A 23739-nucleotide genomic window follows, 5' to 3' on the forward strand; every position below is an offset into this window, starting at 1 on the left:
CTCCAGGTGATTCTGATACAAGGTAACATTGAAAATGACTGTTTTGCCAAACTGACATCAATAACAATAATCTCAATGTAATATGGATCAAATGGAACCATTTAGAAAAAGCACTGGACTCCAGAACTCCATAAAAAAGTTTTTCCTCCTAAATGTCTGAGAAAGGTTAAAGTGTTTATATTTTCAAGACATCCATAACTCCAGATTACATATATAATATGCACAAAAGTCAACAAAAGGGGCCTTTAAAATTGTCAACTTTGTAACAGTGGTCCTTGGTCCTAGCTACATAAGAACTGCAAAGGCAGGGGCATGATGCCATGCTTGTACCACAGACACATCAAATCCAAATCTCTGGAGCCAGGGCCCCAGGATCCATTTTTAAAGTTCTTCCAGTGAAGAGCCAAGACAAAGAACCCAAAAGCTTTGTTTCTGCTCTGATTTCATCCATGAAGCAATTAACTGCTAAACTCAAGGTCCAGTGATTCTTGATCCTCTCTGGGACCTGAACTTGGTATTTTCTTTTTTAAAAAAATATTTACTTCTTTCTTTCTATGTATATGGATGTTTTGCCTGCCGGTATGGCTGTGTATGACGTCTGTGCAGTGCCAACCTCAGAGTGTCGGGTCCTCGAGGGCCCATGTTTCTCCCTCCAGGCAGTTCTTGGACAGACTCATGCAAGTGTCCACCTCCTTCCCAATTTCATCTGCCCCTATTTCTTGCGTTCACATCCCCTGTGATTCAGCTTTAGTTTGGAACTTTGGGTCAGAACAACAGATTGATCCAAGCTGTTTTAATGAGCCTCCGTCCCTCTTCCTCCCTGACCCACACTTGACTCCTCGGCTACTTGACCTTATAGGGTAATAGACATATGGCTTAGATACCTGATGACTGTAGTCACGGTAAAGCTAACTGAGCAACCAACTTCCTTGGTGGCGCTGGAAATGGCTAGACTTCCCCTCAGGCTTTGGTCACTTGGAGGTCAGAAATAAGGCTCATCTGGGCCAGGAGTAGGCCACTGTGGATAAATGTCACACTTACAACATCGAGTGCTCTGGCCAAAGGTTGTTTTGCTTGGTTGAATGGCAGTGTCTAAGATCATCACTTTATTTTCCATGGTTCCATATCCTTTTATTCAACTAACCACATCTAGAATATTCAGAGAGAAATTATGTATGTGCTGAATATGTACAGTCTTTTTTTCTTATCATACCCCCCCCCGTCAATAATACAGTATAGTAACTACTTATATAGTGCTCACATTGTAGGAAACATTATAACTGGTTTAAAGTATGTAAGAGGATTGTGTAGGTTCCATGCAAACACTACACTCCTTAAGGACTTGAGCATCTGAGGACTTTGATGGCTGTGAGGTCCTAAAGCCAGCCGACCACTAGCAAAGGAATGGTTGTACCTGTACCTAGCGATTGATGAATCAATGCTTCAATGCACTCAATTTTGTTTTACTTCCAGTCTGCTGCGTAGTCCTGAAGTTGCTTCAGTGACGTGAGATTAACATTTTCAGAATTATGTGTGCTTCCCCCAGGGAGAGCAACTGCCTATGCATGGATGTGGAAGGGGCAGAAAAGCCCCAGCAAATCAGAAGCGGCTCCTAGCAGGTAGCTCTCGGTGTGTGTAAGGACAGGAGGCAGAGTGTCTTTCATACAAAACACGTGCCACAAGGCCTCATCGTGGGAACAGGAGAGCCACCTAGGATGGGGAGGAGAGACTTTGCCCCCCCCCCCAAAAAAAACCAATGTGGTATGAGACACTACTAAGTCTCACGTCTAATTATCTAAACATTTAGGATCTGAGAACTTTTTAAGAGAGGCCAGTGGATTCAAACATGTCTGTTTTAGGGTTGTGACACAATAAAGGAAAACAAAACGTGATCACTGCAGGGCCCATCTTGGAAGAAACGTGTTTCAGGAAGAAACCCTTTGTCGGCCTAGCAAGATGCCCCAATGTGACATGCAGAACTGGCCAGGATCAGCTTGTGTGACACAGCCCTGTACCCCCAGACAGTCTGCTAGGTGTTATGGCAGAGTCCAAATGCAGCCGATGCTCCTGGTAGCCAGACAATGGATCTTCATTCTGCCATGACAGTTTTCATGGCCAGAGAGCCTTCTAGAGCGTGCTGACTTACCCTATTTTATCCTGACAAGACGTGGAGTCTTCTTCCTGTTTTGAAGGGAGCAGAGCCCAGAGAATGCATTTTCTTCTCCAAAGTCAGAATGGGTAGTCCGCATTGTGGCCAATGCACAAGCTCGGGCTTCTGTTACTTGTACCTTCATGTTGATTATTCTGTTCTTCAGGGTTGCTAATTAAATGATTTGAGTGTTGCAGATTTTTGTCTATTTTCCTGAGAGCCAGCATTAGACATCTCTGGACTATGTTAACCAGGGAATCTAATTAAAACCAAGCTAGTTCTAGAGGGCAGGACCGTAGAAACAAGGTAGCTAAAATGGAGTGCACACCTCTCTAAACCAGGGGTCTGCTGCAGGTTCTCAGCCTTTCTTCTGAATGGTTAATGTGTGGAAGTTTCTTCCTTTTTGCTTAGGAGAGGTACTGGCCCCTACAGATGAACACTGAAAAGAGTGCTAGGGGTTTGGGGGTTAAGGATTTATTCCTGGCTCTGCCACTAATTAGATAATGGCTCTAGGCAAGTCACATAACCTGGTTGGTTCTCAGTTTCCAGGTCTCTAAAATGGGGACATGGGTCCCACCTGCCTGCTCTCCTCACACGGCTGCAAAGATAACTGGAAACCCTCCTAGGGTTTATGTAGGTTCTGGCTTCAAGGCCTTGGGAAAATGGCATAATATATTCTGAGCCTCAGTTTTCCTATCTGTAAACTGCACAGTGTCTGCTGAGCTGCGTCAGGAAGAAGGGTGTAATGGGGTGGTATGGACAGTTTGCGGTGCAGTGGCCGAACAGTGTTCGTGTGGTTGAAGGAATGTGGCCCAGCTCAAATCTCAGATGCCAAACAGAATCTGCCTCTGGGTAGCCTCCCCCTTTCCCACGGCTGTTCCTCCACCATGGAGGCTCTCCTTCTCTAACGCAGGAGTCCTGACATGCCAGGGGCTTTGCCCATGAAGGTGCTCCTGTAATAGACGGCCTGTGATGATTGCTCCACCCAGCATGGCTGCTTTAGATGTTCCCGATGACTAGGTCATGTGTTGACCCTGCGGTCATCAGGAAGGGTGAGGGCCTAGTGCTGGAGCAGAATTCAGCATCTCCTACCTGGTTCTCATGACCCAGAGCTGTACCCTCCAGCCTTTCCCACGCCTAAAAGCTTGTGCGCCCTCAACACATCCCACCCTGATGAATTTAGAATGAAGATGCAAAATCTCCCCAAGGACAGGTTGCTAGAGGGTGAGACGGATGGGTACGGCGGTGGGATTCCTAAGAGCTGAAAGTCGGGGAGAGTGGAGGAAGAAAGGGTAGACGAGGAAAACAGAAAGGACAGAGAGGACAAGAAAGCCCAATTCCCTCACTCCACAATTTCGCACAGGATTCTGCTTGGCCCTCAGAGTGTTGTATGGTTCTTCCTGCAGTCTGGAATCCAGTGGGTAATCCATCCATCCAGGGATCTGTGTCTGCCAATGAGGTATGCTGTAAAGTCAAAGCAGGGCTTCTGCCTCAAATCCGTAAAGGGGTGAAAGGCACGTCAACATTCCTGGAATCCCCAAATAGTGATTTTCTGTTCAGATAACAAGAAGCTCAAAGCCAAAAAAAAAAAAAAAAAAAAAAAAAGGAAAGCAGCCCCTGGGTTTGGCAACCTCAAAAGGTAAGGTAGAACGAGCCAGCCTGGAGCTGATTAGATCAAGCCTTGAGAGCCACAAAACACATTGAACATCTTCTACAGAAATAAAAACAAACTTATCTCTTTATTATACAAGTAATATATGTTATTTATAGAAACACAAGAAAACACAGATAATTACTCAGTAGGCCAGGGCTGGGGGAGGGGAGCTCCCTAACTCTATTACTAGGCAGCTCTTAACAATCCCTAATGACTAAGTGCTTGGATTCTGGGGTTGCCTTGCCCAGGGCAGAGTTCAGTTCTCTATTTATCAGCTGGCAGCCACAGGTGAATTATTTAGCCTCTGAGAGCCTGTTTCTCTTCTGAAAATCTGGGATGCTAGTCATGTCTACTTTGCAGCAAGCTGTGAAGTTTAAAGATGCTAACACGGCACTGTCTAAAATCACAGCGGAACTCTAGCAAACAGTGTAACTGTGATGCTGTGACCATTGTAAGGATGGTTATTATTTACCGTATTTCTAGCTGTTTTTCTGCATAATAAAACAGAAAGTGTTCCGTGTGATGCATGCATTTTTCTGAGGACACAGTTGCCCTATGCTGTTGATAGGTTGTCTTTTCATAGAGGGATTGTCTTTTTTTTTTTTTAACTATTAAGCTAATGTTGATTGCTTATGGTGGGATGTGCCTGGTGCTAAAGGTTTCACACAAATGACCACATTAATTCCTCATAATAACTGTGAAGTGGGTACCAATGAGGGGATGCTAAGCACCTTCCTAGCTAAAGTGTGGAGTTAGCAAGCAGAGAATTAAGAATTCTGGCCCAGATGTTCTGACTTGCCTGTGTTAGTACTTGGCATGGACTCTGAATCTTCAGAACCTCCTGAAAGTGGTGGGTTTGGGTGAGAGCGTGTCTTTCTTCCATCCTGCAACAGAGAGGAAAATGAGCAAGAGTCAATTTGGTAGCACAGGCCAGCAGGGTTTGTATACACTGTACTGCCACACTTTGGCAGTGTGAACTGAGGTGTGTCCACTCCGTGATCTCCTGGTAGGCACACACTTTGGCAGCGTGAACTGAGGTGTGTCCACCCCGTGATCTCCTGGTAGGCACACACTTTGGCAGTGTGAACTGAGGTGTGTCCACCCTGTGATCTCCTGGTAGGCACACACTTTGGCAGTGTGAACTGAGGTGTGTCTGCCTCTTGCTCTCCTTGGGATTCACTGGCTTTTTTCAGTTTCTGCTATGACATCCCTCTCAGATCTGAAACAGGATTGAGTTCCAGGACCGGGCTTCATTTTTACAGACTGCATCTTGCCCGGAAAAAGAGAACCTTGTTCTCCAGGGCTTTTGCCAATACCATGTGTGCCATTGACCACGGTTTCTTCATCCTTCCCTTCCCATCATTGGATTTTGACCCTGTCCCCAAGGTCTGTTCATTAATTTAATCAAAAAGTCTTCACTGAAACCCTACCAACATGAAGCCCAGTTCCGGCCCCCATAGGAATGTAGGAGAAGGAAGCTGTTTGAGAAGATACCAGCACACACCAGTGCAGAGCCAATAGCAGAAAGCAGTGTGTTTGTCGTTCCAGAATGGGTCAGGGGGAGCACTGACTTTACAGTGGATGGGACATAAGTTTGACTGACTCCGCCAGGAGTGTGATGGGCTGGCAGGGATGTTCCGGGGACTAACCCCTTGTTTCTTCACCTAGGAGCAGCTCAGAGCTGAGGAAGGAGAAATCCCGAGATGCTGCAAGGTGTCGTCGCAGCAAGGAGACGGAGGTCTTCTATGAGCTGGCCCACGAGCTGCCCCTGCCTCCCAGTGTGAGCTCCCACCTGGACAAAGCCTCCATCATGCGGCTAGCCATCAGCTTCCTGCGAACACACAAGCTCCTGTCCTCAGGTGAGGCTGGCAGGTCCTGCCCGAGGCTGCCACATCCCTAGACCTTACTCACAGGCATATTGCTCTGCCAGTGTGCCCCCATAAAGGCCAACGATGGGCCTTTAGTTTACATCACTTTATCTGGGTGTGAGTTCGTGTGTGTTGGTGTATATGGGGTCAAAGGAGAACTTCTGGGAGCCCATTCTGTTCTGCTCTTCCATCTCTGGGTGCTAGAACTTACACCCAGATTGTCAGGCTTGGCAGCAAGGGCCTCTACCTACCGAGCCGTCTGGTAGCCCTGTTTCTGCATTCCAGCCATCCGCTCTCTGTCAGTGGTCGTAGTCTGAGTACACCCACAGAAAGAGGTCAGGGAGAGGCCCTAGCAGGAGTATGAGAGCAGACAACAAACAGCGTAGAGGCCCTGCTCTGCTCCGTCTGGCTGTGAGCCCTGTGCCCTCTGCGGGAAGCCTTTCACTCTTGTCTTCCAGCTGCATCTCCGGGACCTCTGCGAGGATGTACCATGCGGTCTCTTGGAACCTTGGTTTCTTTGCTTCTAACCTGGAATTATTCGTGCCTACTGCACGGGGTGTGGGAGGGGGCGTATAGGAACTAATGGAGACAGGGGCTTAGCTTCACTCCTTCCTGCTAGGATAGCCCCTTGGTTGATGACAGTCTCAGGCATCACTTATCCTCAGCCAGCCGATATAGTCTCCTTTCCCTAGAATCTCTCTGACAACAGTCCATAAAAAATATTTTTTTTCCCTTTCCCAGAGTCACATTCTTCAAAAACCATTTCCTGTTAGGCCCCACCAGGAAGAGGCAGCCTGGGATTTCCACTTTCAGATCCTATGTGCAATCTTGTTGAGTTTATCAGTCCTGTAAGGAAACCGGGCGGCATGTAGTGGTGTCTGTGGGCATGAATGAGCGAAGGAGGAACAGAGAATCTCTGGTTTATCTTCAGTTTTCCAAAGTGAGTGTGGCACTCTGGAGACGAACTCCTTCTGCCATCCTGGAACGACAAAGCTATTTTAGGAAAGATCCCCCCCGCACAGAGAGGATCCCGTGTAAAGCAGGGAAGTCAGACTGGTCTGTGCTATTCTGGGCCCTGTGTACAGGAAGGATATGTGGGAAAGACCTTTGGAGGGTGGAGGAGAGAATGACAGGGCCCAGAGGCTAAACCTGTGCAGTAAGGTCAGGGCGACTGTGCTGTCGCAGAAGCAAGCAGATCCTGGGGGGAAAGCAAGGGCAGACTGCAGGGCAGTAGTGAGCACACAGTTGCTGATGCAAATGGCAGAGGGAAGCGCGGGTTAAGACCCTGTAATGCCTGGACTGCCAAATAAAAGGCAGACTGCTGGAGAATCCATCCCAGGCCATGAACGTGCCCTTCTTATACAGAGGTTTGTCCTGTTGGAGACGTGAGAGAGACAGAGGTGATTTGTAGGATTCGCCAGGCAAAGATGTTGATGAGGGCCAGGGAGCCAGTGTCCAAGGGAAGCAGCTGGAGACTGGCCAGGACTAGCCACGAGCAGCGGGTGGACAGGAGGTTCTCAGAGCTGTCTGTGCCTTGCTCATGTAGCAGGAACACATTGTCTATGCTCGCCCACACAGATGCCTGGGTGTCTTCCTCACCGGTTGTGGGGTTGACTTGCTGAGGTCTCGGGTAGCGTAGCGTTGGATCTTCTGAGCAGATCTGTCTTCACATGGCCTGGTGCAACCCCTCCTACACTCCGTGTGCTCCATGAAGCCGCAGATGCAATGCCAGATACCACACATCCCAGCTCAGGAGCTCTGAGTGTTGACAAAGACTGCCTACCCTCTAGACAGCCCGAGCATGGACAGATCAGAGCTCTCGGCACATCAGTTCCAGGGCTCTCTGTCCCGAAGAAAGAGAAGTCAGAAAATGATTTTTTAAAAAAACTTTCTACTTTTGGTCATCTGGTCCTGGTGTCCTTGAAGGAGAAGTTCTCATAATGAGCACACTCAGGGAAGGAAGTGATGACTTAGCTCTTCCTTTCCTCTTCCATTTCTCAAAGGCTCCTACCGGGCATTCTCTGGACCAGTTGCAGAAACTGTTTTCAGAAGTAGAATGCAAAACAACCTTTTTCCTCCCCTGCCCTCCCATTTGTTTTAGTATATACACACACACTTTTGCAGTGGACGGAGGAGGATGCTAGGGTCTCGCTCTATGGCTTCCACCTCCTCACTCTGAGTCAGCATAGCTCATTCAACCCAAAGCTTACTTTTTTGGCTCAGCTAGCTGGCCAGCACACTCCCAGGTCTCCCTACATCTGCCCCTCAGCTCTGGGGTTGTAGGCACACAGCCAAGCTCAGCTTTTGCATGAACATCAGGGAGTCAAAGGCCAACCTTCATGCTTGTGAGCAAGTGTCTTTATATATTTCACCGCTTCCCCGGGGCCTTCTTTGTCTTGTCATTTGAAAGTATTGTTTTGTTTGGGTTTTTGTTTTTCTTGTATAGTTCTGGTTGCTCTGGAACTCACATTGTAGAGTGGCCTGACCTTGAACTGTCTCTGCCTACTGAGTGCTGGAATCAAAGGCGTGCACTGCCATGCCCAGCTAAATGATTGTTTTAAAATTTAACTTATTTGTGTGTGTGTGTGTGTGTGTGCGCGCGCGCGTGTGTGTGTGAAGATAACTTTTGTGGAAGTTGGCTCTCTCTCCCCACCATGGATTCTAGGGATCTAACTCACACTGCTGAACCATTTTGTCAACCCTGAGTCAGGATTTTATATTTCGCTTTGTTTTTTTCTACATTTTTCTAAAAGATTGCAGGATGTTCGAGCAGATATCCTTCTGCATTTGGAGTGTGGCTGTCATCTCTGGGCCTTAGTTTCTTTATAGCTTGGAGGGAATGATATTCACTTGCACCTCTGTTAGGTGATATGAAAGACCCTCATCTCTCGCCTGCTGTACACATTATAGCTTAGTAATAATTGCAAGAAAAAAAAGTGTTGATCTTTTGGAGAAAGGTAAAAGAAAAAACAGGGTGAAGCTAATGTCCTTGGACATTACATATACATTCCCAAGTCAAACTGCACACTCATTATCTCAGTAAGCTGAGGTTGTAGACCTCAGAATTCAAACGGCTAAAAACTACCAGGTTTGGCATTAACATTTCTTCTTTACTTAGTAACACACTTCCCTTTGATTTTCACAGTAGGCTGTTGTGTGTGGGAATGTTGGAGAGGAAGCCTTGACACTGAGAGATCCAGGCTGTGAGTCGGGCCGCAGTTGAGATCCGTATCGCAGGAAGCAAACTGGAACAATAGCTTTATGATGCTCTCTCCCATGCTGGGCTGAGGACAGAGCACATTCTGGCGGGAACATGAGTGGAAACATTACTTGATTGTCTTAAATGCTCTTTCAAGACAAGCCCTGCACTCTGGGCCTGAAGGAGAGCTTTAGACCACAGTAAATGTGCAACGGGCTTTTACTCTTAAAACCGCTGTGAGCCCTTTTCCCAGATTCATGCCTGGTGAAATTCAAATTCTCTTTATAATATAGAGTTGGAGATCAACTCAAAGCTGGGTTTCTAGAGATAAATGTCAGGTTTATTTTGGATTCCTGGCGTTTGCCTAGTGAGGGCACATAGTCTTCGCAGGAGGTGATGTCAGGAAAGACGTTAAAACTCAGGAGATGTGATTTTAAAGTTTTCAGCATGACCTTTCCGCTGGAAACATGGGACAAGGGGGACAAAACTATGGCAGTAGAAATGGTTTCCGTGTCCTCTATGTCTCATGGTCAGACCTAGTTCCCTGGTTTTCATCCCAATTGTTTTACTGTCCCTCCACCTCTACTCCAAAGCAAGGCCTTTTCTGTCCTGTTTGGAAGAGAGCCAGAAAGCTGATTCTTGCCAGGTTGTTACTGACTGAGACAGCCAGAAGCTCCTTCAAGAAATGCCAATCCTGTTCCCAATATTCTCTTAAAGCAAACAGCCTGATTAATCAGTGCGTATCAACTGATGTAGCCCCGCATAGCATTTTATGGAGGCTCACACGGAGAGGGAAGATAGGATGAGCAGATATGGAAAGAACAAGATAAAACTCTCCAATGGTGGACTTCTGGGGTACACTGGGAGTCCAGCAAGATCGGGTGAGATCTAGTTCCCCTGCCAAAAGTCTGAGATAGCCCAAGCCTGCCCACAGTCGGGTATAAGATACCATGTAGTAAGCGGCTCGCACTCAGTTCCTGTGGCTTTGTGTGGACTGGATTTGCTGTCAGTGTACCTGGGAGGGGAGAAACTGCCTAGGCAAAAGCTTTTGAAAGGAACGATCCTGCAGAGATGACTGAGCACCAAGCCCTCCTGGAGCAGGAAGCCTGTAGCTGACCTTGTTAGGAACAGGTCAAGCTGTCCCGGAGTTTATGGAAGAAGGAAGTGCTGAGACAAATAACACTGGTGGAGTAAGACCATAGCCAGCATCCTGGCCAGCATCACTGCTGGCACAGTTGGGCTTCAGAGACCCAGTCAGAAGCTGCCTGCTCTGCCACCTGCCAGTTTCCCCGAGACAGCCAGCTCCTGGTGTGCCACCCACCAACATGGGTGGTGCTGCCTTGAAGGAAGTGAGCAGTGCTCCGGAAAAGGTGCTCCAGAGCCTCCTCAGCGGCACATATCCTGGCTGGGGGAGTCATCAAAGACTGTTTACCAGGGCTATTTTTAGCATTAAAGAATCTTGTTGTGCTCCCTAGATGACCGTGCTCCTTCTCGGTGGAGGCGGCTGGTCTATATACCATCATCCTTCTTTGAGGTTTGAACCCTGGCAGGTCTTGGGAAGCAAGTGACCAGGAGGTGGAACCCAAAATAATGAAAGTGAGCACCTACTTTATTTTGTACCAATGGCTTACTCTCCATCATTGTCCCCAACAGGGGTTTAGACTCCTTTCAGCAGATGGCTTCCCTGGAAGTCTATTGATCCTGAAGGGGTGGGATTACTGGCATCCTTATGGTACCCCTAGTGCTCTGCAGAACAGCATGGAGTGTGTAAAGGGAGGCATTTCCTCCGGCCCAGAACAGACAGAGAATAAACTCGCAGTAACTGCGCCATGAGCACCTCTTTCCCTGTGCCCAGCACATGCCCAGTAGTATCTAGGGAAGCCTTGATGTGTTCGGTGGTAAGGACAGCAGTTTTCGGCCAAGATCTGACATGAGGTTCAGGGCGCGAGAGCGGGGATGTCTGCCTTCCTCCTCCAGGCTGGGAGTGACTTGGCTAAGTTCCTTCAGAGACTCTCAAGAGGATAAGCAGGTGCTGCAAGAGCAAATAGTTCCATTGGAGGAAGAGGCCACGCCCAGGCCTGGCCGCCCCTGTGTTCCAGGGAAGGGGCAGGGACTGCTGGTGTCCTTGATCCTGTAGCCCTGGTGACTTCAGTCTCAAGACTGTTTCTCTCCAAGGCCCCAGAGCACCTCCTTCCCTCCAAAGACAAGTCAACCCACCACTGTGGCCAAGCTCGCCACCTCCTGGAAGAAGGCAGACTGGACACCATGGAAAGCCGCTTGGCTGTGCTCGCTAGGCCTGTTAAAGACAGGAAACTTTAAGCAGAGTTGTTTTCTCTGGGCCTAGTTAACCAAAATAGGGTGTCTTGGGATTACTCCAGATTTTGAAGTCAGTGCTACCACTGGGATCAGAGAAACAGAAGAGCAAATCGCTCGTTACTGGGCTTCAGGGCTGTCTCTGCTTGTCTGGAGAAAAGTGGTCATCAAGTTAGTGTAACCCAAATGCAGCTTGCCCATCTATGCCCACTTCCTAGGTCAGGTACCCTGCCCAGAGGGGCTGGTTTTCTCTACACATGGGCTAGTAATTAACCTGGAGTCCAGACAGTCTGCAGCATGTGGTTGGTGGAGCAACAACTTTGATTGACACCTTCTGAAAATGATTTAAAAAAAAAAAGAGGAAGAAGAGAAAAGCACATTCTCAGCTCCCCTGGATTATGAAGGAAGCCGCAAGTAGACCCCTCTAGCTTCATCCTGGGTAGGGTGTAGTTTCTTTCAATTATTCTGCATGCTGTTCTCTGAGATGCCACCTCTGTGCCCCTTGGGTGGGAAGAGTGGGGTCCCTTCAGAACACCGGCTTTCTTTACTTGCACAGTCTGTAATACTGGGAGATGTACCTTCTGCCTCCAGGTGGGCGCTCTCAGTACTGGGAGGAAGCCTGACCCATGCATTTTGGAACAGCAGCCCAATCTCATCCAGACTGACAAGCCTCTCTTTCCATCCTAATGTGAACTCTGTCTCTTGAGCCTTCTCAACCCTGCTTCTTTGGAAGGCACACCTCTGACCACCGCAAACTAACTCTCCTCCACTGAGCCCCACAGCACTTGCTCTTTGTACCCCGACTTGGGTGCCCCACTGTATCACGTCCAAGTGTTTATTTAGCATTGTGAGGTATGTACTGTGAATTCTCCACCTTGGCTCTGAACAATTTGAGGGTCGTGGCAATGTCTTAGAGGGAGCCGATGGAGTAAAGAGTTCACAATTGTTGATACCAAGAAGATGGAAACCACTATTCCAGTTTTGCTGATGAGGACACTGGTGTTCAAACAGTTGTTACCCAGAGTCATCACCTAGTGGGAGACATATCTAGGAATAGATGCAATATTTGACTCCAAAGCCTACAAGAGGGTTGAACATAACCACTGCCTAGAGCCCCTGGGGCTTGCTAACTTCCTAGACTTCACAACCTTTGGCAAACAGCTTAACTCTTGCAAGTCTAGCTCTGTAAAATGAGAATAGGAATGGTTCCTATGTCATGAATCATTGTGATGCCTATGTTCAGTGCAGTGTCTGCCTGCGGTTATTGCTCCACATATATTAGCAGCTAAAATATCTCTAGTCTCTAGCAGCACCATGACTACTGATACCACAAGTACCATTACTACAATAACCACACTACCCCCAAATCACTATCAGTGTGTTCTGCGTGTTTCATCTAGTGCCCACTCATCAGGCATGTGACAGACACTTAGTTGGCAGTATGCATTTCCCAAGAAGTCCACCCTGTACCCCGGAGCCATGCCTGGCAGTCCTCTACCCCTTCAGTCGTGTCTGTTTGAACACCACACTCATGCACGTTGTCTGTCCCTCTCTTTCCAGTCTGTTCTGAGAATGAGTCTGAAGCTGAGGCTGACCAGCAGATGGATAACTTGTACCTGAAGGCCTTGGAGGGTTTCATTGCCGTGGTGACCCAAGACGGTGATATGATCTTCCTGTCGGAAAATATCAGCAAGTTCATGGGACTTACCCAGGTGACACCCTCCTCTGCCCCATTCAAAAGGGATCAATGTCTTCGTGTGGGGGATAGAAGCTAATGGGTGGTCCTGGCCACCATCTCCCTTGAGTTCTCCTTTCACATGCCCGTCCTGATGGTTACAGTTCTTGGGCCACAAGCCTTAGGAGCATGTTCCCAATGGCATGAGGCTTGACATTGCTTGTGGCCATCCTAGCTGATCTATTATAGCTAGACTAACATGGTGACCCTTATGAATCAAGTCCCTGTCACCAGCAATAGTGATCTGGTACATCTGTAAGTCCATGGACCTAACATTGGCCAGAGACTGTCAGTGACCATTCAATTCAATTTTCTCCCTGCCTCCAAATCTAGAAGTTATCCCAGCTTCCTTCTTGGAATCTGACCTCATTGTTAGGAGTGACTAATTCTGACCTTGCTTTTAAAACAGGTAGAACTAACAGGACACAGTATCTTTGACTTCACTCATCCTTGTGACCACGAGGAGATCCGTGAGAACCTGACTCTCAAAAATGGTAAAGTGTTCTTCTATGTTTATGTTCTTCTCGTGATCCCCACCCCCAAATCTACACGTATAGGCCAGATGGATTATGCTCTGGTACCAGGAAAACTGATATCCGTAAGTTCCAGTTGGACTAGCTCTTGGGTGGATATGCAGAGTTGAGATTATATGACCCAGGACTCAGAAAAGCTCTTGGTGGCCATACATGACACCTGATGTCATACTACCAGGGTACTCCTTCAGGTCAGGGTGCCATCGCTAGGAGATTTCATCACCTGAGATCAATTATCTCTGCCATGTGACGCCACCCAAACCAATAACTTCACCCATGCCAGGTTATTTATGGGAAATGCTACAGATGTCTTTTGTTATGTATCAAACCAACCAAAGCACAGGCTTGAGCAATCTCCCAAGTTCCTGTGGGTTCTGTGGGCGGGTCTCTTGCTTTATATGACATCAGCTGGGTTGCAGTCATGAGAGGCTGGACTAGGCTGGAGTGATCAAAATGGCTCACCTGTGGCTTGTAGCTAGGGCACAAGTGACCAGAGCTTACACTGTGGAGTGTCACGGTAGCCTGCTTTGTAAGGGGGCTCTAGAATAGCTGTCTTCCATGGCAGCTCAGGACCGTGTACTCCTCTTTCCCCTGCAAACTGCAATAGTAGAAGCGGACAGACCTTCCCAGGACTAAGTCCAGAAACCAGGCCATCATCACCTCTGCCCCTATTTTACTGGTGAATGCAAGGTTCAGGCCTACCTTGGCTGGGTGAGTGTCAGGAGACATGGCCCTTAGGATCACCACTAAAGACTAATATTACAGGAGTCATGAAGTGAATGGACCTGTGGCAATGAGACTGGGCCAGCAAAGTTTGGTGGAGAAGATTTTAAAGCTCTATTATTATACTGAACTCTGTGGGTATCTAGCCAGGGCCAGTAGGTATGAGGATCATACAGACAGAAGGCACTTGGTTCATCCCTAGGAACATTCCCAAAAAAGGCATGCATGGGGATCTTCAGAAGAATTAAAACTTTGGGGCTGGAGAGATGGCCCAGTGGTTAAGAGCACAGGCTGCTCCCCCAGAGGATCTGAGTGTGTCTCCCAGCTCCCATGTCCAGTGGCTCACAGCTGCCTGTAGCTCCAGCTCCAGGAGATCAAGTGGCCTCTTTTGGCCTCTGTGGGCACTTGCACAAATGTGCACACAAACACAAAGATAAAAGTACAGTAAAATCTTTCAAAACCAAACAGAGTCATAGCTATAGGTAGCAGCGGCACCCAGTGACTGCCAAGATCCTCTCCAAACTCGAGCACCTATCGCTGGTCTGGACAGACTGCTCATCAAGACATCCTCCTTCTCACCTCTCGCCTGTCACTACCATGGGGCGTGTGCTCATCCAACCTGAATAACAAAGGCAGGGATACCACACCTGCAAGGTTTTCTCATCACCATGCCTGCTGCAAAAGCCGGTGTTTGTTGGCTTACCTCTGCTGTTGGTACAGAGTGCTGTAATCTTCACTGAGGCTTACAGAGCTTTGTAGAATTATGGACTCCTCTCCTCCCTTTGCAGTGATGCCCAACCTCTCACCTGGATCACTGCTTGCTTGCTTTCTTGGGTTGTTTGTTTGTTTGTTTTGTTTTGTTTTTGAGACAGGGTTTCTCTGTGTATCTTGTATCTTTCGTGCCTGTCCTGGAACTAACTCTTGTAGACCAGGCTGGACTTGAACTCACATCTCACTCTGCATCCCTGAGTGCTGGGATTCAAGGCCCAGCTTGGATCACTGCTTTCTATCCAAAGGCCTAGCCCAGCTGGCTCCCAGAGTGCACAGGCTAAGGACCAACCATGAGTTTATTTAATGTCTTGTCTGTGCTGGTGAGAAATTCTAGGCTGTATAGAATGATTGGTTCTTTATGAGGAAGGGGCTGTCAATATAGCCTTTTCTTTCTCTCCCTCCTTCCCTGAGATAGGATCTTACAGAGTAGCCCAGGCTGGCCTCAAACCTGTAATACTCCCTCTCAAATCCTGAGATTACCCAACATACCTGGGTTTCATTATTACTTTCTTTTTAAACTTTTATTGATTCTTTGTGGATTTCACATCCCACTTATCTCCCCGCGACTCTCCCAATCAAAACCAAATTTAAAAGAAAAACCAAACAAAGAAACAAAACAAAACAAAAACAAAAATCTTGTCATAGAAGCTATAGTTTGGCCCTTTGAGACACACAGTTTCCGCTCTGGTCTGCTCATCTTTGCTCACAGGTGCTCAGAAGCACTTTCTAAGGGGCTGGCTCTCTCTGCTTTCCTGGAGAACTCCTGGCGCTGGGCTCTTGATCTCAGTTCAGTACTAACCGGAGTCTCGGTTTGACTCTGTGAGCTGTACTAAGTGGCTCACTCCTAGGCTGTTGGGTTTCTTTCTTTTTAAATCAATGGCAGACACGAGGCTGAGGTCAGAACTTTCTAGCTTTCATGGGTGCTGGCTCACAGCTAAGCGCCTTCTGCTCATTGATTCATGACTGGGATTTGGGATCAGTCAAACTCAGAGAATCAGCAAGTCCTCACTGAAGGTTTCAGTCTGCATAGACTCCATTCGTGATCTAAAAACAAAGGGTCAGGGTGGATTCCTGGAGGAAGAAAAGATCAGGAGACAGGCTGTGGAATGGTCTCTGGGGAGGTGTAAGGCCTTAAACGTTGTCCAGCAGACAGTTGGGAGCTAGTTCCTTTCTTCATTCCTAAGTCCTGGGGCTCCCCCCAGTACAGTTACATTCATCATATACAAACCCCCCTAAAACTAAAATTATAAGAAACATAATTTTGGGAGAAACAGTTTATCAGAACAACTTTCAATCTGTCACTTAGTGAGTTCCCGAAAGATATTTAAGGCCAGTTCAAGGATCTTGATTCTTTGGATACACAGCTCTTCCAAACTATGTCAGTCAAATAAATCAGGTTCCTCCGAGGTCTGGGTGCGGAAGTTGGCAGCTTCTCTTGGAAAGAGCGGTGTGGCTATCTGAAGGAAGGCTCTAGATTGCTCTGTGATGCTGGGCCCGGGAAGGCCCAGAATGGAGATGGCAGTCTTTAGACACACCTGGCCTTGTGTTTACCACTCTGCATAACAAGAAGCAGAAAAACTGGGCAGGCATTGGGGACTTGTACAAAGAAAGACTCTGTACGTTCTTTGTCTCCGTGATTTATTTAATCCTGGATGAAAGGTGATCTAATTGATCTTTGTCGAGAACATCTTTAAGATAGACTTGTCTACCCAGTTCCAGTTAAAAGAAGGGGTATGTGTGTGTGTGAGTGTGTGTGTGTGTGTGAGAGAGAGAGAGACAGAGAGAGAGAGACAGAGAGAGAATGTGTGAGAAAGAGAGAGAGAGTGTGTGTGTGTGCATGTGAGTGTGTATTTGTGAATGTGTGAGTGTATGTATAAGTATATGTGTGTGTTCATTTCCCTCCCCTCCTTGACACCTTAAGGAGAAAACTGATTCAAAACACAGTAGTCCCAGGATTCAGCTAGGATACAGATTGTTCACGTTCCTGAGAGATGGGTTAGGAAGAGCAGACAGGAATGTCCACAAAGGTTCTAACTGGAAAGACTTATGTCCTTGGAGTAACCATGGTCTCCCTTAACTAGAGGACCAGGCCTGCCTCATGCTGAGACTGGTCAGAGCCTTGCTACTCTCAGGTGACAAACCCCGAGTGCACTAAGTGACTGCATGCTGTGTGCAGTAGGTACCAAATGATGGGGCAGTGCCTGCCTTGGATGTTCCTAGTGATACAGTAACACAGGAGCTTCTACTCAGCCTTCCTCAGGCCCAGCACCTCTCTCTCCAACACAAACATCAAAGGCATCTGGTTTCTGCAGGAGAGCAGCTCTGCCTTCCAGCAGGCCCTCCATTCTGAGTCTCCACGGACCTGGTGTTAGCCATTGAGCCCTGAGTGGCCATAACTAGAAGTTTTGTAAAACGCTTCCTTGACATATTTCTGTCCTCTAGTTCTGACCATAATCCAGCCAGGATTTAGGGTGCAGCCGCTGAGGTACCATTAGTCTTTAGGCATGAATGACTTTGTGTCCATGGCAGTCGGCAACACTAAACTACAAGCTTCTAGGAAGCATGGCTACAAGTAGTCTGGAAACATTGTGATTTGAACTAATGCAACTGGTTCCCACACCCTTCCCCACTCAGGTTCTGGCTTTGGGAAGAAAAGCAAAGATATGTCTACCGAGCGCGACTTCTTCATGAGGATGAAATGCACAGTGACCAACAGAGGCCGGACTGTCAACCTCAAGTCAGCCACCTGGAAGGTGGGTCGTTAGCTGTGGGTTGGAGACTTCGGTATTCTGTAGCCTGGGAGCTGGGGGTGCCTAAAACCCTGGCCCGTCTTCAGCACGCTCAGACGTTTCTGCCTTCTGCTGCTTGTCCCCAGGTCTTGCACTGCACTGGACAAGTGAGAGTCTACAACAACTGCCCCCCTCACAGTAGCCTCTGTGGCTACAAGGAGCCCCTGCTGTCATGCCTCATCATCATGTGTGAGCCGATCCAGCACCCATCCCACATGGACATCCCCTTGGACAGTAAGACTTTCCTGAGCCGCCACAGCATGGACATGAAGTTCACCTACTGTGATGACAGGTACGGCCTTGAGAATGTGTGGCGTGAGCAGGGAGAGGGTGGGTCTTACCTGAGTGTCTCCATGTGTGAGAGTGAACCTACAGGGCACGGAAATTGGACCTGAGTGTCTTATCGCTGGATGCAGGTTTCTAGACTTATGTCGTTTTACCAGTCCTACTCAGAGGTTTCTAGCATCATAGTGTGAAGTCTCCCATTGACATAGCCTAAGGGTCTGTCTTTAGAGCTGTTCTGGTGTGATTGTTGTTATTATCATGGTATGTGCATATTTGTTCACTTATGTATCTAGTTCCAGGAGAAATTTTCAAGGGCAGTTTCTTGTCCCATATGACAAGAGTCTAGAAGAAATTATCTAAGTATTCTGATTCAAAGGCTAACCAGAAGTGTAGGGTTCTGGCCTGAATACTGACCCACATTAGTTGACTTTCTCCAGTTCTTTTCCGTGACTGACAGGTTTCACTCAGCCTTTACCCCTGCTATGTACAGACTCATTCTAAACAGCTAGCTATCTTGTGAAGACTTTAAGTAAAGTGAGCTAGGATGAGCTCTAGTCCCTTATTTGAAGGCAACTGGACATTCTCTTGGGGGACCCAGAAGTGATAAATAGTGTAGATTTGGACTAGACAGCCTAGGCCCTGATGTATTTATATATCATCAGTGTAAGCTCTTGTTCTCACCTTTATTAAAGTTGGGAGACACTGAAGACTGCACAAGGAAGGCAGTTTCTTACCCCATCCTGTCCTGCTCCTGGGATCTAGATGTGAAGGCAAAAGACAGAACAGATTGCGGTGAGCAGTGGCTTGCACCAGGGGAAGGAAAGCCCAGTGAGTGACTGGGCTTGGTTATACCTAGCCTGAGTAAATGGCACCACCATGCCCGACTGCCTTACCCAGCAAGACCTCAACTCTGTAGTGCCCCAAGTCAACTTTGTGTTACCTGAAACTCTAGGTCACTCCTTCTGAAGTGAATGGTTTGTTCTTGGTGTATTTCATGGGGTCATTGTGAGAACTGGGTCACTCCTACCGAAGTGAACAATGTGTTCTTGATATATTTCATAGGGTCACTGTGAGAAGAGTCAAGAGAAGCAAAGTGCTATTCCATAGCGTGAGGAGGCTGAGTCTCAGCTCACACCCATCCCTGGCCTCCCCAAAGCAAAGATTTTTTTCCTGAGCTCAAGGCAATGAGTTTGCTTATGAAAGCCTGTGGCCCACACGAGCAAACCTGGTATTCTCATCAGGAGGCCTCCATGGCCCAAGACAGAAAAGGGGGAAGTGTTGTGGGAATTCATTCCAGCCTTAAGGTGTGGCTTCTGGTCTGTGGACGAGTGATGTCTTTAAAAGAGAGAGAAAAGTCGCGTGCTCTCTTGGGTTATGGAGCTGGAGTAAGGCTGAGTGAAGCGGCATATTCTCCAGCTATGGCTGAATGGATTCACACAACACCGGAAGTTTCTACCAGTCTCAGGCCCAGCTCCTCTCTTTCCCAGCTAGACATCTAAGGGCGTCTGAGTCTTACAGGGGAGCATTTCTGCTTTCTAGATTAAGCGTATATTCTTCACTCTGAGTCTAGATGGGCCTGCTCTTCATCTCGTGATTGGCTATCGCTTATAGCCCCATTTCAGAAGTGATGTAAAAGAATCCTTGCATATTCCTGGGTCCTCATTCTGACTACAACGGAGTTAGAACTCAAGGCAGTGGGAGGTAGTGTTTATTAAGTAAGTTTATTGTTAAGTGATTAGGAAAAGGCTACAACCTTAGAGGGAGGGAAAGCTGAACTCTGTCAGTACAGATGGTCATTTGAGTGTTGCCACTGCTGTTAGGGTGGTGGTCCCCGGAACCTGTTCAGGAGACGGTTGTGCATCACAATTATCCTAGCATCCACATGAGCATTCTGAGCAGAAGACAGCTCTCAGCAGTCTTTTCAGATACCCTGAGAAGTCCCAATGCCTGATGCGTGTCATCAGCTTTGAAATGACATGGGACCCTTATCCAGCCACCTGGAAGTGGCCAGGGCTGTGGGTAATGAACATTGAAGTCGTCTCTGAATAGATCTCAGCCATCACCAGGTTCATGAGCAGGGAAAGTCCTGCTGGCCTCAAATCACTTGCCACCTATAGATAACAGAAAAGATTTTAAAAAGGGAGCCCTCAGACATTGATTATTTATTTATTGGTTTTTCAAGACAGGGTTTCTCTGTAGCTTTGGTGCCTGTCCCAGAACTAGCTCTTGTAGACCAGGCTGGTCTCAAACTCCCAGAGATCCGCCTGCCTCTGCCTCCTGAGTGCTGGGATTAAAGGCGTGTGCCACCACCACCTGGTGACATTGATTATTTTTAAGATGAGGGAAGTATTCCATGGAAAGTTAGTTCGATGCTAATCTGTTCATTCACTATTGTGGTTTGAATGGGTTTCAGGTAAAAACGCTTGCCCTGGGTTAAAGGAAGGAGAGAATGTCACAAGAAATGGGCACCTAAAGGAACTGAAGATACCATGTACACAGAAAGGAGAGGGGCACAGTGGTAACTTCTTCAGTCTGGCTTAGGACGGACAAGCAGATCGCTTGAAGGATCCTATGATTTAGGGCCTCATGACTCATCGTGGAGAGAGATGCTGCTTATGATGTCTAAGGACACACTCTATTTCCGGCATAACCTTGCCTTTCAAGGAACCTGATGGCAAGGCCCTGGCCCAACACACACAATTCTGCTGTGCTGGAGAGACGACGGCAGGATGCAAACACAGAGTGCTGTGCCACATGGAGCGTTAACTGATTAGTGGATTAGGTAACCAGGGTACAGGCAAGACAGTTGACGAAGGGACTATTTTAAGTGTTTAATCCCTCAGTGTTACTTCTCCATTGCTTTGGGTTGGAGGAGGGGCTAGTTCTGTTCTCACTATGTTGAGATGGTGAGCAGTGTGTGTGTGAGAGAGTTGCTCCAAACCCAGCAGCTACACATGATGACCAGTGCAGGGCAGGGCTTCCCCCATTTTACCCAGAGACAAGAAAGGCAGGCAGCTTGAATCCACAGTCATATTTGAGGCAGTTTGGTACTTTCCTTTGATGGTGTCTGTGGTCTTCAGACATTTAATAAGAGAAAAGGGGGGGTCATAGAAAGGGAAGAGAGAGACAGCACAGGAGTCTCTAAATCACTTGCTGAACTCTCTGGTTCCCACAATTAGTCAATTTAAAAGAGCCAATTCTGATGCCCCTATGGTTCAAGACACATTTATGCTCCCTTAGGAGGGGGAGGGGCACTTGATATTCTCTGTTAATTATTTGAGACAGTAAATGCTTTAAAACCCTCCAATAACTTCTGCCAGTTATGTACAGACTAGTCATGACTGAGACATGATTGCTTATCTGAAAAGCTTGGAACCATGTTTCAGCTTTGAGAGTTTGAGAAAATTATTGTCTAGACTTTCCTAACTCAACCTGGAAATTCAAAATCCAAAGTGGTCTAGAACCCAAAACTTTTCAGATGTCATGTTGGGAGATGTGAGCATCTGCTTTTACAGGTGAAGGGTGTGCAATCTGTTTATGACTGACTGTTGTCACCCAGACAACAGGATGTAAGGTTGCTTAGCCAGGTCTCCAGCACCCACCCTCTCAAGGATGGCCTGTAGTTTGCAGCCATCCTCCTGCCCCAGCATCCTGAGTTTATTGTCAACATAACTGATGTTCTTCTCCTCTGTGCACGCAAATATAAGTTATTAGTCTGCTTCATAAAATACTAGGGAACTAATTCGTGTATCTAAATACTAGGGAACATCTGCCATGTGTCTAAACTATTATATCAAAGAAGGAAGAAATAATCGCTGGTAACTAAGAGTTCTGAGCCTGAGATACCAGCAGCCTAATGAAACCACAGTGAATTTATATTACAACACACAACATTCCACTCTTCCAAGTAAGACCAGTCATTTTCAAATCCCCTTAAAAGGGTTGGGTTTTTTAATTCATGTGGAGATGCCATCTAGTGGCCAAGTAAAATAACTGTGAAGAAAGCCATTCATCAAGACTAGAGGTTTTCTTGGAAAAATCACGTGTAGACCCTGTGTGATTTTTTTTTGGTGAGTCTTCCTGTGTACTGGTTTGTTTTGTGTATCAACTTGACACAAGCTAGAGTCATCAGAGAGGAAGGAGCCTCAGTTGAGGAACTGCCTCCTTGAGATCCAGCTGTAAGGCATTTCTCAATTAGTGATTGAACACCATGGTGGATGGTGCCATACCTGGGCTGCTGGTTCTCAGTTCTATAAGAAAGCAGGCTGAGCAAGCTATGGGAAGCAAACCAGTAAGCAGCACCCCTCTTGGCCTCTGCATCAGTTCCTGCCTCTGGGATCTTTCCCTGTTTGAGTTCCTGTCCTGACTTTCTTCAGCAATGCTAGAGCATAAGCCAAATAAACCCTTTCCTCCCCAACTTGCTTTTCAGTCATAGTGTTTTTCACAGCAATAGAAACCCTGGACAGATATATGAAACCTTGGAAAGATATATGAAAATTATAGTAAGCATTTGAAACTAATGAATACAACCATTTGGTCTTTACAGGCAAGGAATTTGAGAGCAACCCCGTTTTGTGAAAACAATATAGGACATAACCAGGAGTTAGCTTAGCGAGTTAGGAAGACTTTATGGTAAGGGGCTGAAGTGATGGTTCAGTAGTTAAGGGTGCGTATGGCTCTTGCAGAGAACCTAAATGTTAGGTCTGTCTGTTTGTCCCTATCCCAAACTCCCCCACCCAGACACACATATAATTACAGCTACTTCTAACTCTACTTACAAGGGAATCCAACCTCTGGCACCTGTACTCACATGTATACATACATGCATACACACACAGTTAAAATAAACCTTTGGAGGAAAGATTTGTGGTGAATTCATTTTATTCAAAGAGCTTAGGAGCAATAAGAATGAAGTAAGAAAAGAGATGAGGCTCAGGGAGAGAAGCTGGTGAGATGGCTCAGCCAAGAGGCATCTGTTGCCAAGCCTGAGAGCCTGAGTTTGATCCCCTGAGCCCACATGATGGAAGGACAAATTCGACTTTCACAAGTGGTCTTCTGACTGCTGCATGCACACCCACACACGTGCACACAAATGCAGTTTTAAGGAGGAGATTATAAAGAGTAAAAAGGTGCGAGACATACATGTGTGAAGACATCTATGTTTAAGTCCAAGAATAATGCTGGGTGGTGGTGGCACACGCCTTTAATCCCAGCACTTGGGAGGCAGAAGCAGGCAGATCTCTGTGAGTTCAAAGCCAGCCTGGGCTACATAATGAGTTCCAGGACTGGCTCCAAAAACTACAGAGAAACCGTGTCTCAAAAAGAAAAAAAAGAAAAGAAAAGAAAAAAACAGACTGACTTCAAGCTAATTAATTGTAAAATATTGTCTTCTTTATTGAACATTGGAGATACTTCATAAACTTTTTGCTGCTTTTTCTAGCAGATGGTAAGTGTCTTAAGTGCAGGGTTATCTTTTGCAAGGACAGTGCACATATTCTGGTTGTATGTAAAACTGATTCTGAGTACTTTCACAGGCCCATACACTAACCCTTTCTATACCTCTCAGTGGTTACCATGTGCTTCTTTAGATCTGAAAGCTACACTCTAATGATTTCTGTGCCCTTGTTCCTGCTCAGCTGACAGTGTTCTGGAATCAGCCCCTAACCATGCTGGAGTGGATAAAATATTCATGTGTTGTCCTGCCTCATCTAGACTGCTAG

The 23739-nt window shown here is 47.0% G+C and overlaps 1 protein-coding gene across 1 annotated transcript in view; it reads left to right on the forward strand.

Annotated features, from left to right (window-relative positions):
- Nucleotides 1–23739, forward strand: part of Epas1 (endothelial PAS domain protein 1) — an 82118-nt gene that overhangs the window by 37616 nt on the left and 20763 nt on the right. Inside the window, exons 2-6 of the mRNA XM_041631027.1 lie at nt 5472–5662; nt 12744–12895; nt 13328–13412; nt 17580–17698; nt 17821–18026. Coding sequence (XP_041486961.1) covers nt 5472–5662; nt 12744–12895; nt 13328–13412; nt 17580–17698; nt 17821–18026 — 753 coding nt within the window. The remainder of the gene's footprint in view (nt 1–5471; nt 5663–12743; nt 12896–13327; nt 13413–17579; nt 17699–17820; nt 18027–23739) is intronic.

Source organism: Microtus oregoni, unplaced genomic scaffold (assembly GCF_018167655.1).
Source record: "Microtus oregoni isolate MIOR12 unplaced genomic scaffold, Mior012 000036F_ref0000092, whole genome shotgun sequence".
In the NCBI taxonomy this organism is placed as follows: domain Eukaryota; kingdom Metazoa; phylum Chordata; class Mammalia; order Rodentia; family Cricetidae; genus Microtus; species Microtus oregoni.